This window comes from Xiphophorus maculatus, chromosome 8 (genome assembly GCF_002775205.1).
Source record: "Xiphophorus maculatus strain JP 163 A chromosome 8, X_maculatus-5.0-male, whole genome shotgun sequence".
Lineage (NCBI taxonomy): Eukaryota > Metazoa > Chordata > Actinopteri > Cyprinodontiformes > Poeciliidae > Xiphophorus > Xiphophorus maculatus.
Genome location: NC_036450.1, coordinates 15,708,479 through 15,720,966, shown reverse-complemented (window position 1 = coordinate 15,720,966; position 12,488 = coordinate 15,708,479). Strand labels below are relative to the sequence as shown.

General features: G+C 37.4%; 1 protein-coding gene across 7 annotated transcripts in view; it reads right to left on the bottom strand.

The window, feature by feature from the left end:
• Positions 1-245: 245 nt before the first annotated feature.
• Positions 246-12,488, bottom strand: part of znf618 (zinc finger protein 618) — a 43,859-nt gene continuing 31,616 nt past the window's right edge. For 4 of the 7 annotated variants that reach the window (XM_023338362.1, XM_023338367.1, XM_023338366.1 and 1 more), the window contains 6 exons: positions 12,009-12,086; positions 8,905-8,952; positions 8,436-8,513; positions 7,602-7,760; positions 5,834-6,933; positions 246-5,042 (listed from right to left, as the gene is read on the bottom strand). In XM_023338362.1, the coding sequence (XP_023194130.1) occupies positions 4,503-5,042; positions 5,834-6,933; positions 7,602-7,760; positions 8,436-8,513; positions 8,905-8,952; positions 12,009-12,086 (2,003 nt within the window). In that variant the 3' untranslated portion in view covers positions 246-4,502. The remainder of the gene's footprint in view (positions 5,043-5,833; positions 6,934-7,601; positions 7,761-8,435; positions 8,514-8,904; positions 8,953-12,008; positions 12,087-12,488) is intronic. The other 3 variants (XM_023338365.1, XM_023338368.1, XM_023338369.1) reach the window with 3 other exon arrangements.

The following is a 12,488-nucleotide window of genomic DNA, read 5'->3' as shown; positions in this document are numbered from 1 at the left end:
TTACCCTGCAAGGGGATTGTTCACGAGTGAGGGGAGAAAAAGTGGGCGATCAACAGATGAATTGTTGCAACTGCTGCACCGGTCAGATGTGGTGAAGAGAAAGCGGAGCTGAAAGGCACTGCAAGTTAAATGCAAGAGAAAGCTTTCAAGGAAGCGTAGCTCTTGACCTTCATCTTCATAGAAAATAGAGATCAAAAAGACAAACAGATTACACACAAAACCTTTATACAAGAACTACAGCAAGCTTAGCATATTGTCACACAGAAGTTTAAAGTTTATTCACACATAACATACTACAGAGGGTAATGTATTCAAGAAACATTGAATAGCGCTGTCATATATGTCACAGAAAAAAAAAATCAAAACCAAAAAGACAACCGTTTCTTTGCCGTTATATAAAAATATTGTTGCTACAAAAGTATAAATTAGGTTTACTAATAAGACAACTCAGATCTGAATCTACACAGAAGTCTGCTGCCAAAGTGCGATAAAAAGACTAGCTGAACAGAATCCAACATATTTTTTTTTTTGCATTTTAGCTGAGTATAAAAAGGAAGAAATGCCTGTAAAATAGGATGAAAGCAACACCGAGTTCTTAACCTGAATTAATTAACTAGTTGAACAGATCTCCATGTTAGCATTCATTTACCACAACTTCACAACTGAACTTTTATTATCCGAATAAGTTAAACCCCTTAAACAAAAGAAAACTTACAGCTGAATTCAGCGTTTCTAGTATAAGTATCTAAGCTGACTTTTCTATTATATCAAAACTTTCTGAAATGCTACTGTAGAAAAAAGAGGTATAATGTTATTGGTGCTCCCCACTTTTTCTCTTGAATGAAGGCGCCCCCTTGTGGCATAAAAACAGCAGTTCTCCTGTATTTACAAAGTCCATTTCTGAAAAGGGATGATGTCAACCTCTAAACACCAACCAGAAAACAGAATAGCTACTTCCACCTTGAGAGGCAGAAATTCAGTCAGAGTACCTTAAAGTAGCATCATGTCAGAGCCAGAAGGATTCATTTTTATCTGATGAGAAACACTGGTTAATAATATTATATATGATTACTCTTATCAAAAGCATGCATATCTTAGTTATATTTTTCATTTAATCAACAAAAAAAGAATACTATTTCTAAGAAAATTTAATTTCTTGTCAACAATGGCATTTTGTCCCAGAGCATATCCTATTTGAAAACGAAAAAACTTTGAGAAAAATCCCGTCATCAGTAAGCCCAGGAAAACTGTTGAAACCAACAACCATGTACAATATTTTGACCATTTCTTTGATCTAACCCACATTTCAATAAACTGGTTTCTGAAAATCTCAATACTGCCTTCTGAGTGCTGAGGTAAAACATTGGATTGGTACTTGGAAACTGTATTTCAAACAGATTTTACAGTCATTTTTTTTCTTTTTTTGTTGTTTTTTTTATTAAAATATAATAAAATCAAAATATTCTAAGAAATCATAAAGTTGGGATAGGGAAGTAGGGGTGGCAAGGACTTTAGGAACTTGGGAGAAAGAAAATCTAAAGTCTATTAAAAATATGTAGCTAAACAAAAAGTTTGCAAAGCAAATCCTCGGATCTTTGTCTTTTTTTAAGTGTTTCATAAAATTAAAATCAGATTAAAGGGGAAAAAAGAGTTTGAATCAAAACTGGTACTAATCTGAAATTCTTAGAAAAGATTAATCAGTTTTCTTTTTTCTTTTGGCTTTACAAACGTGTTACTATTCCCACAAATCTATTTTCATTTGTTGCACACTTACATTCACTTTAAACAAAACAGCCCTGCCTTTAGCCTTCCAATGATCACTGTGAACTGCATTAGTGTGAAGCTGTCTGTGCAAAAGTGAGTGCTAACAGTGTTAAAAGGACTTTGTTTACGTGTACAGTCCATCAGTGTTTTCTGAGAAGGCTGTTATTGTACTGAAAATGTTGTCATACAGGCTTCAACGGAAAAGAATGCGTTATCACCTGAAAGCTGCAAAACATCTCATTTAGTACAGTGTATAATATGGTAAGGGGATTTTGAGGTGTGGAGAAATATAAGTGTTTTTTTTATTTTACAAAGTGAAGGGTTACTTGGTGAGGGGAAATGAGAAAATAAATAACTGCACTGCAGCATTTAGGAATATTAAGCAAAATTCAAACTGTGAAAATACAATCTCAAATCACAGTATCAGTTTTGAAACGTCTTTCGGTTTGACACCAATAAAAATAATCTAAATATTGAAATTCGATTCTCATGTAGAGTCATTTTATGTCTATTTATACAGTGGATACCTGTTTTAATGCTTAAGTTATTACTGACCTGTTTTATGAGCATACATGCTCAGTTGATTTCACCTAATAAACATATAAATAAAGCACTTCAGTCACACAGTTGTACATGATAAAAAAAAGTCACCATGTGGACACTAGAGGATGCTGTTTCCAGCTATAAATTCCTGATAAGTCTACATGAATGGCCAAAAGAAAAGAAGCAAATGCTTAACATAAAAGAAGGCAATTAATGTACAAAATAAAGGCAAGATAACTGAAGGGTTACAGGTCGAGTCAAGGAAGAGACTTAAGGCCCAAAAACAGAGAGAACAAACCAGAGATTGAATAGTAATTACCAAAGGCAACAAACAGCAGTTTCCATTCTTCCAAGCCATTTAAGGAGGTATTAGCGCAATTTAATGTACACTCACTTCATGATCACACTTATGTTAAGTTTAGCGGATACACTGGTAGACCAAAAAAATAAGAAATAAAATAAAATTCCTCAGTGTTTCTTTTCAATGGCACCAGGTGTATTTTGGGTGGAATGGTTGAAAAACAAAGTCGTGGTTCGGTATCCACCTCAGCACTGAGGTCACAGTTTGGTTTCGTTTTAGGTACAGTGAGGAAAAAGTGGCGGTGCCTGCTCGGATGTGCTCATTCCTGAGAAAATCCTATTGATTTTACAAACGTTAAAACGATTTGATGCAGATTAATGACTTGCGTTGTGAGAACAGTCAGATAACGGGACCTGTGTGCTGTATTAAAGCTTATTGCCTTAAAAATGGAAATCTATAGCTCAAAATAGGAAGACGATGTTTATAGTAGAATGATAAAACTGGGAAGCAACAATAAATAAACCAGCACACTTCCAATGGACTGTGTTTTTTCTTCTAAACGAGCTACAAAAAATAAATACATATACATGCTGAAAAATGCCATTATGGAATAAACTCGTGCAAGCAAGCTCACCAAATGAATGATAAGCTGTTCTTTTGAGAGTCAAGGTACAATGTGTGAATCTAAAACAAGTGCATTGATGCTACTCGTTGATAGCGGGTGCAAAATGATGTGGCATTCCTGAATTACCAGCACTGGTAACCATTAAGCTAGTGAAATCAACTGTAGGAGGTTTTTAAGAAATATACTACCTGGGTTGTGCTGTTTTAAAACAATAAAACATTTTAAAAGTTATTATTTCATAATGTTATGGAACACATTTTGGGAGTAATCCAGCTATAACAAGTATGACTGAACAATTTCATTAAAAAACGTAAAACAAAAACATTTAATTGGATGCTTTCCTCTTTTAATCCTTCAACTTCTATTAATTTCAGATCTGTGCAACTCTAATGGTTTGACTTGTATATCAAGAAGCAAAGAAAACAATTTCAGCAATTTTCTTCACCATTTGTAATTAAAAAGGAAAGCATCACATAAAATTAGTTACCTTCTCAGTTGAGAAAAACATGCATGCAGTGCATGCAAATCCTCCAACGCTACATTTTCTGGCCATCAAAGCATCCGCAACGTTTAAGCTTCGTTTTCTGCCTATTGTCCAATGTCGACTAAGCTGAAGTATTTTCATTTTAGGTTAGTTGTGTAAGAAAATCCTAAACCTAGTGCACCTAATTTTCAGAGGTGCAGTGGCAGTGAATATTAACTACGTAATTCTTTCATTATACACCCTAAATATACTGCTACAGTAGTTTGCCGTTATCTCCCTCCTGAACGGTTTTGAGAAGTAGGTTGTTTTTTTTCAGATGTGTGTAACAGTAGGCCGAAGCAGTGAGAGCTCTAATTACCTGAAAATGTTGTCAACCAGTGAGAGTAACAGCATCGTAGCCTTGTAGAGGTTTAATCATTAGGCTGGAGTAATTTAAATCACTGACTGTGACAGATGAAATTCTTCCTGCTCACACGTGCGTCTTAAACCAAGGGCAGCGCAACAAACAGGACTGTCTCGTCTTGTCAGATGCCACTCCATTCCTGTTCTTTGCTCTGTACTTTACATCAGCCCAGTCCTCACAAAATATATAAAAAGCCATTTAATTTTATGTGTGTACAGTCTTTGCAGTGTGTGTTTCTTCTGTATTATTCTGCCTTGAGGAGTCTTTAGTTTTCTTACACACTGATGTTTACAGTTCGTCTAAACCTACAGTACATAAATATGCATCTTCAGTCATTGGTTGGATGATCGTTTGGTTGATTAGGGACTGTTGAATTGTTTTTCTAACCCATATTAGAACGAAGGAAAATGAGTTTATTCATCTCCTCAGCAGTGACCTGCTGCCTCCTCTTCATTGCCAGACTTTGTTCACACACAGTCACACACTCACTGCGTATGCCCACCGCAGGCACGGCGAGAAGCCACAGCGCCAAGCGAGCGAGCCTGGGGAACTTCTCGCTCACTGTCGAGCTCCAGTACTGAAAGAGGTCAGGCGTACCTTGGACAAGAGGTTCGGCCAGGTACTGAAAAATCTCTTGTCTAACTTGTCCCGGACCTTCGTCGTTCCCAGAAACCAGAGAGGAACCTCTTGAGGGTCCGCCGTTGTTTCCAGCGCCTTCTATACGGCTTATTTTCGGGGTGGGGGGCCCGTCTCCATCCCTCTCTTCTCCACTAGAACCACCTCCACCACTCAGATTTCCATCCCTGGTTTCAGCAGCCATTTCGCAGGCACGGGAAATGATGTCCTCGTGCTGGTAGGCTGGAACTGAACGCAGCTTGAGCTGTGGGTCCAGGACCATGGCTACCTGGTGGGCTCTTTCAACCTGTAGACAGAGAAATATCACTGATTATTTGAATGAACACCAAACAGAATTATTCATTACCAATTATACAGCGTTCTGTACAAATATTCAGAGTGTTTTACTGGGTTATTTTACAGACTAACAAAGTTGACACGGTACATATTCATTTAAAATGTTTCCAAAAAAGAAAAAAAAGAATATAAATGCATTTATTTTCATATATTTATAGTCTCTTTCATGTAACCACTTTTTGCTATACAGTTATTTAAGGTAAGTCTCTACCAGCTTGTGCTTCAATCTTCAATAGATTTTTTTTTTTTGGTTTTGCAATTGTGCTTGTCCTTATTTGAAAAATAGCTCAAGTTCAGTGAGTTTTAGCAACGATCAACTGTGAAAAGCAATTCTTAAGTCATGCAAGTGAATCCCAAATGCATGTAGATCTGGACTATGATAGGATCATTTTAACATGTGAACATGCATTGATCTAAAACCATTCCATTGAAGCTCTGCTTGTACGTTTAGGGTACCGGTAATTTTACTGACCACAGTCTCTGTTTGGATTGAACAATTTATTATCTTTAAGGTTTATCCTAAGAAAAGCATCCCCACAACATGATGCCATCACCACTAGTATAAATAATTTTGCAAGGTTCTGTATATCAGAAACACTAGTTCAATGAGATGAATCAATTTTTTCCTTATTATCAAGCTTAGAGTCTGACAGCTGTAATCTTTTATTAAATTTTTCAATAACATTTTTTAGGAGAAAATACAGTTCAGGAAACAAGAAGGAAGTATTATAAATTTGGTACCTTAAAGTTTTCCTTGAGGGCTTCAAGAAAATAGTGGCAGAGTTTGCTAGCGGTGCCAGTTCCAGCCTCCCCAGCTTTAGATGTGAAGAACTTCTCCAAGCGCAAATAGACAGGGAGTACTTGCTGTAGGGTTGGTCTCCTCTGGCTGCTCAGCTCCAGAGCTGCCAGGCGAAGAGGTGCCAGGAGACAAGCCAGGGTGCTTAGCAGATGTTTGTTAAGTCCTTGAAGAAGTGGCGCGGTGGACTTACTGCGGCCGTAAGCCTCACAGATGTGTTCAAAGTGTGCATGGACCTGCAGGAGGGCCTCTGCCATACGGTCCCAGCATGGAGGTGTGGGGCATTGTGCAGGGGAGCCTTGTGTACTTTCCTCAGTTGTGCTTGTGGATGAGTTGAAGCACTGTTCCTCACGAAGGGCCAGCGTGGAAGACGAGGCAATATCTCTGCAGGTTGAGAGAAGCTCGGCTAACTCGTGAAGCCCTCGAGCCTGGAGGCTGCGTTTCCCAAGAACTGCCTGAACGACGGCACCGAGCGAACACCCTGCACACCGCAAACATATTCTGCCCCGCCCGCCGCTTCCCAGTGGCGATCCTGCGAATCCGGCTGCCCACAGTCGAGGCTCGGAGACATAAACGGTTCGAATGTCTGACATGACAAACTCAGACAGCACGTTCTGCACCCAGTGGTGAATCTGCTCGGGACCCTCCCTCAGCTCCGCTTCCCTTACACCGAGAACGTAACGTTTGAGGCGGGATCCCTCCACCTGATAGGCTGTGAGCACGTAGCAGGCATCTGGGCCAGAGGTCTGGGAGTGGCAGGTCACTGCGATGCCCAGTGAAGCATTGGAGCCCAGGGCACACGTGACTTTGACTTTCACTTGGTTGTACATACGGGGGAGCTGGCGCAGTGCCAAGGCACTCATGTTGCCAAGAGCATCGCGGGTGGAGTAGGCACCGTGACGAGCCCCTGTGTCCACAAGGGTCTGTGCCAGCTTCAGGAAGTCTTTGCTGTTTAGCACATTGAGCATGTTCAGATCAGAGCACATTACCCGTAATAGGCGCTCAGCCACCTGCTGTCTCTCCTTCTCAGGTAGCCCATTGTTCTCTGCCAGTTGAGTCAGATGGATTACCAGGGAAAAAAAAAAAACCCAGAGATAATCAGCATTATTATTTGAGGTATTTGATGGATTGATTCCAATATTTGACATGCTGTAAAAATATAAATTTCCTGAAAATAACATAAAAACGTCAGGAAGTTTTTTGAAAAGGGTTCTAAATTTTATTTATAACATTACCAATATACTATACAAATAGGAATGCCCCAATCCAACCTTGAATGCTGGAACTGAGTTCCTTACTAAAGAGCTCTCAAAAACATATGTTGTTGACATATTCTCTGTGATTTGATGCCAGTTGCACCCATAGTGTTACAGGGTGAACCGTGTTTTCCACGGCCAGTTTTGAAAAAAAAAAAAAAAAAATCACAAACTTCTTTGGTGGTACAAAAACTGCATTATAGGCGATAGTCGATGCATTGTTTATTTAGCTAGTGTGGGTTAACAATCTAAGTTTCTGCAGCAGGGATGCTGCAGAAACCTGCTGGCACTTAATTTAAAATCACTAGGGTTGGCATTGATAAAAATCTTGATCAGGATATCCATAATACCAATATAATAGTATAGCTGTAGATATCAAAAGAAAGATGAAAGAGTGAGGGTTTATTTACATGTTATGTGTCTACACCCTTAGACTTAATGAGCTAGCAGTACTTACGGCTGAGTGTATGGTTCCTCTGAGAGATACTTTGAGGCTGGATTTGTATTTTCACTGAGGGATGGGCCTGAGCCTGGGACCCTCTCCACAGCTGCTCTTGAGGACCCGAAGCTGAAGAGGTTTTGGGAGAGTCCCCTTTGGTGTGGTTCTCATTATCAGCTGAAAATAAACAGATGGCAGAAAAAATGTCTATCAATAGATCACATCTTGCGAAGCCAGTTGTGAAACTGTAAAACAAAGGTACAAAAATTTAGGGATAAAAAATAGGAAAAGAAACCTAAAAATTATGCTCTAGACAACCCTGATTCATTAGTAAATGAATCATCTTTCCAATCAGTGGTGTACATCTTTAAACTTTTGAATGAGTGATCACAGTCACAGTGCTAAGCGTCATCTGCTTTACAAGATGAAACTCAACTGTTTACACCAGACTCTAAAATACATTAAAACCACTTAACTACAAACATAAATTTTAAGTGTATGGGCACAAAACGGTTTCTTTACTGGCACAAAGCAGAAATATGTTGGAACGAAATGGACTGTCTGGGTATAAGCAAGGGTAAAAACCAGAAAATGTCCCACAGCCAAACAAAAGACAAGCACCTGATTAAGTGTATGATTCTCAAAATATTTTTCAACAAGACAAAGACCACAGCAGCTTCAGATCCAGATCTGCAACAACCCTTATAACAATCTCTTTCTTAAAACTCTGCATTAATATTGAGCACAACTTTAAAAAACTACACCTCAAACCTTGTTGCCAATGAGGACTTGTGCACATTATTCATTTGTCTCGGTGCTAAGCTCAAGGCTTATCTGTATTCGTAAACTCACCAGCGTGCGACTGCATGTGCTCCAGGAGGTTGTTGTAGAACTGGAACTGGATGCCACAAGCACCACAAGTGTAGGGCTCTAAAAAGATCACAACGCCCAAAAGACTGTTGACTCTTTGTCATCAGAATAATAAAAATACTGTGCATTTGCAAACCTGGCTAATATTTTCCTTGATCTGTCATGGATTGATCAAATTCACTTCTATTATCATATAACCTTTTAGGGTGTTTGCAGGTTACTGTGATTCAAGATAAAATCACATCCAATATAGAAGCCCCTCCTTATTCTGTTAGTATTGTGGGCTATTTTAGTCTTTAGTAATTGACTCTATGAAAGCAAAAAGTAATAGAAAAAACAGCATTTACATCTTAACTTAAACAAACAAAACAAAACAAAAAAAAGAAAAGAATTGGAAAGTTGGAGTCCAGAAAAATAGAACAATATTTTAATTTTTGGCACTGTTACTTACTTTGTGATGTAGAGAAGGTGGTGGCCACCAGAGGGCTCGGAGTTCCTGCTGACAAGAGGAAAGGGAAAGATTTAAAGCTACAGTCACTGTGGTGCAGGCCTTTCCTCATCACTCTTTCCCTTCCTTCATTAATTCTGTCGAACTCCAGATTCTATGCTTCTATTTTTGCAACAATAATTCAGAGTGGACTTGTTCAAAAACAGGAGTATCAAATAACAAAAGGGTGTAAATGCTTTTTTGAAAGCAAAACCAAAGTGCAGTCTAATAAAACATGAAAAGGCCTTCATCTCTAGAGCCATAAAGGCTAGTTGCAGCATCATCATGGCTGCTTTGATATAAAGTAGCTAAAGCCTGTATGGTCAGCTTTAATCTTAGACCCTATAACTGCAGCAGTAAATAGCCTATAATCATGCTACTAAATTTAAACTTCCAAGTCCACACAAGCAATAATAATGCTAAGCTAATAATCTTCATCACTGTGTGTTTTGATCTGGTTGCTTTTACATGATTACATGGCAACTAATATTTTAATTAGCGATCACTACACAAACAAAAACAAAACCTTCTTTCAAACGTCCAAAGTTTGGTAATGCTTTCCCTCAAAACGAACTTCCTTGAGCTTTTACCTGCAAATATATTTGCAAAAAGATGAGAGGTTATTATATGACACTGCTTTGTAACTAGGAATTTATTGCAGTGAAACCATGGACTAGCTCAGTTGTGGATTTGCTAATCCCTGGACTTCTACAGTATTCTATTTTGGTTACAGATCCCAAAACAGTCATTTTCTGTCATAATTGTTATGATCCAAGCTCCCAGGATTATTTATTGTTTGGCAGTAGAAACTGCCTTATTTTCTGCATTTAAAAATAAGTAAATGCAATGGTTAAGACAGCCTATTATTAGTCAATCCCTGCCTAATTAAATGGAAGTATAGAAAACCTAACAATCCCTTGGGATGTGTTTTTTTTCCCCCACTCGTTTTTTTCCTCCCATGAACTTGCAAAATAAAGATTAATGCCTTCTGAGTTCTTCATGTGCATCTTGGTTTGGTTTGGTTTGACAATTTATTTTGGTTTTCACTTTTACTTTGTGAATTATGCCTTGGGGTGTCTGCTGGAACTCCAGGGGGCTTCTGTTTATGAGTTTTGTGCAGCCAGGCAATTTTATGTTATTGGGATACTGTTTTTTTAGTTTAAGACATTCCAGATTAAGATCGTATACACAAAATGAACTTTATAGCATATGTAGTCTTCTGGTTTGATCATAGTATATTCAAACAGTAACATTTTGAATATTTGGACTTGTAAGCACATACTGATTCCTATTAGGTTTTATGTCAAATATAAAAACAGAGCAGTACACATACTTTTCATTAAGCCCATATTTTTGGATTAAAATGATTTTTTATTGACCTGATGTAACATTCTAAATTCTAAATGGCATGTCTTCATCAGCTACCACTTAAAAATATACAAAATTAACAAAAATAAAGCCTCTGTCTGCATGTAATTAATCTTTATAATGTGTTCCACTTAGTAAATTGAGTTACTTAAATAACATAATTTTTTAATAATGTAAAAATTTTTCAAACGCATCTTAAAGTATTTTTTCAATGCTTATTATTAGTTATGTGCAAATTCTATCCAATTTTATGTTTTCTGAAAATGTACTACATTTTAAGTCTTTCTAATGTGTTATAGTTCTTCCTCCCCCCCCAAAGTTAGGGTTTGGAAGTCGAGCTTTAATTCAAACAAAGGTTTTCAGTCTTTGTCTCGTATGAAAACTTTCTCATTAAGGTATTTGGCATGTCCATCTGTGACAGTTTAGATCAAGTCATTGAAAATTGTTGGTGTTGCAACAGAAAAATCTTCCCAAATAGATAAAGTTGACTAACACTGAGCTTCTGGAAAGACATTCCTAAAGCTCTGACCTCAACCCTCAAGAAAATATGTGGTTTATGCTTCAGTGCCAGGACACAAACCGATTTAAATGAACTGCATCAACTCTGCCAAAAAAGCAGTAATCAAAGATTCAAACAGGGTTACACTAAAATCTGGTTAATCGCTACAAGAAGCATGTAGTCAAATGGCAGAAAGACATTTAGCCAAATATTAGAGGTGGTGTAAATATATTTTTGGAGTCTGTGATTTTTATTCTGTGTGAAAAAGAAGAAAGTCCAATATAAATTCAAACTTGTGCATCTAAATTTTACTTTTTGTGCAGTGGAAACTAAGCACTAAAACTACAAATATAAAAATACCCAAATCAATGACTTTCGTATCCATAATAATATTCAGCTTGTGACTGGAACTTTTTCTGTAATCTGGTCTAAGTCCAGTCAAGACTTGTTCCCCCAATGAATAAATATAAAGGATTCAGTGAAAATTGTTTTAGAGATACATCCCAAAAATTAAGGAATACTACTACTAATATTACATCTAAAATGGAACAGTTTTTCTTAGCTATTCAATTCTAAACCGAGAATGTAGTTAAAATAAGTGGTGATGCAATAGAGTGGTAAAACACACCCTGGTGCAAGCTATTTTTAAACATGTGGTTGGCATCTATTTTAAAAAGAGTAAACATTTAAAAATAACATTTCTCAAATTCAAGACTGGATGTTGTCTTACTGCTTGTACTACTCTGAAATGAGTGCCGACTTTAAATGTTTTGCACTCTAATTTATGATGTATTGTTTTTCACCAACCATTTTTTACTTGAAGAGGGTTACACAGTTCTGTTTGAAAATCTGGGGTAATATAAAGTAGCTGTTTATAAAAGAGAAAACATGATTTTCAAAAGCATCTCTAGTTTCATGATCAGAGTGGGGAGATGAAAAATATTATTTTCAGCTCTCAGAATTGAGTTTTATATAGTAACAATTGATGCAAGGTAGGTCACTCAAACCTCTATACACAGACTCCATTTCAATTTTCAGCCCAGCAAAGAGTAGCAAAACAATATCTGCTGAGAGCATCTAAAGCAGACAGAAACAAATATCTGCTTAGTAAAACATAAAAAATACATCTCCCACTTTGAGTAGAAATAATACATTTCCATGCACAGTTAGAAATGCACTAAACAAGACACTAAGTGCTTACCACTTGAGTTCTGTGAACTGTTTGTATCAACCAAACTGGTCTGAATCGCGCTCTCCAATTTCCGTCTAAATGGGCTGTCTACAGGAAAAAACAGGAGAAACAATAAGTGGCATACTCATAAAAAACAAGTGAACTGCGAATAAAAAACAAAACGGCCAAAATATTTTAAATTCAAGCTACGAACACCCACAACTATTAGGTTGAAGCAAAATTAATGGCATGCAGTGTACATTTAATTTTAATCTCCAACATTGAAATCAATCATACTGACAGGTTAGAATAAGGATCCAAATGGTCATATTACATTTAAATATGGCTTTAATTCTGCCTATTCGTTTCATCTTTTTGACCCACTTCTACGAAGCGAGTGTGTGCCGTGCTTTAAATAGGCTGAGTGCTTCTTAGCAGAAAGATAGGTTGGGGAAGTGGGGGATGGTGTGGAAAGGCGAAATGAGACTCAAAAATTGCACTACCATTTGA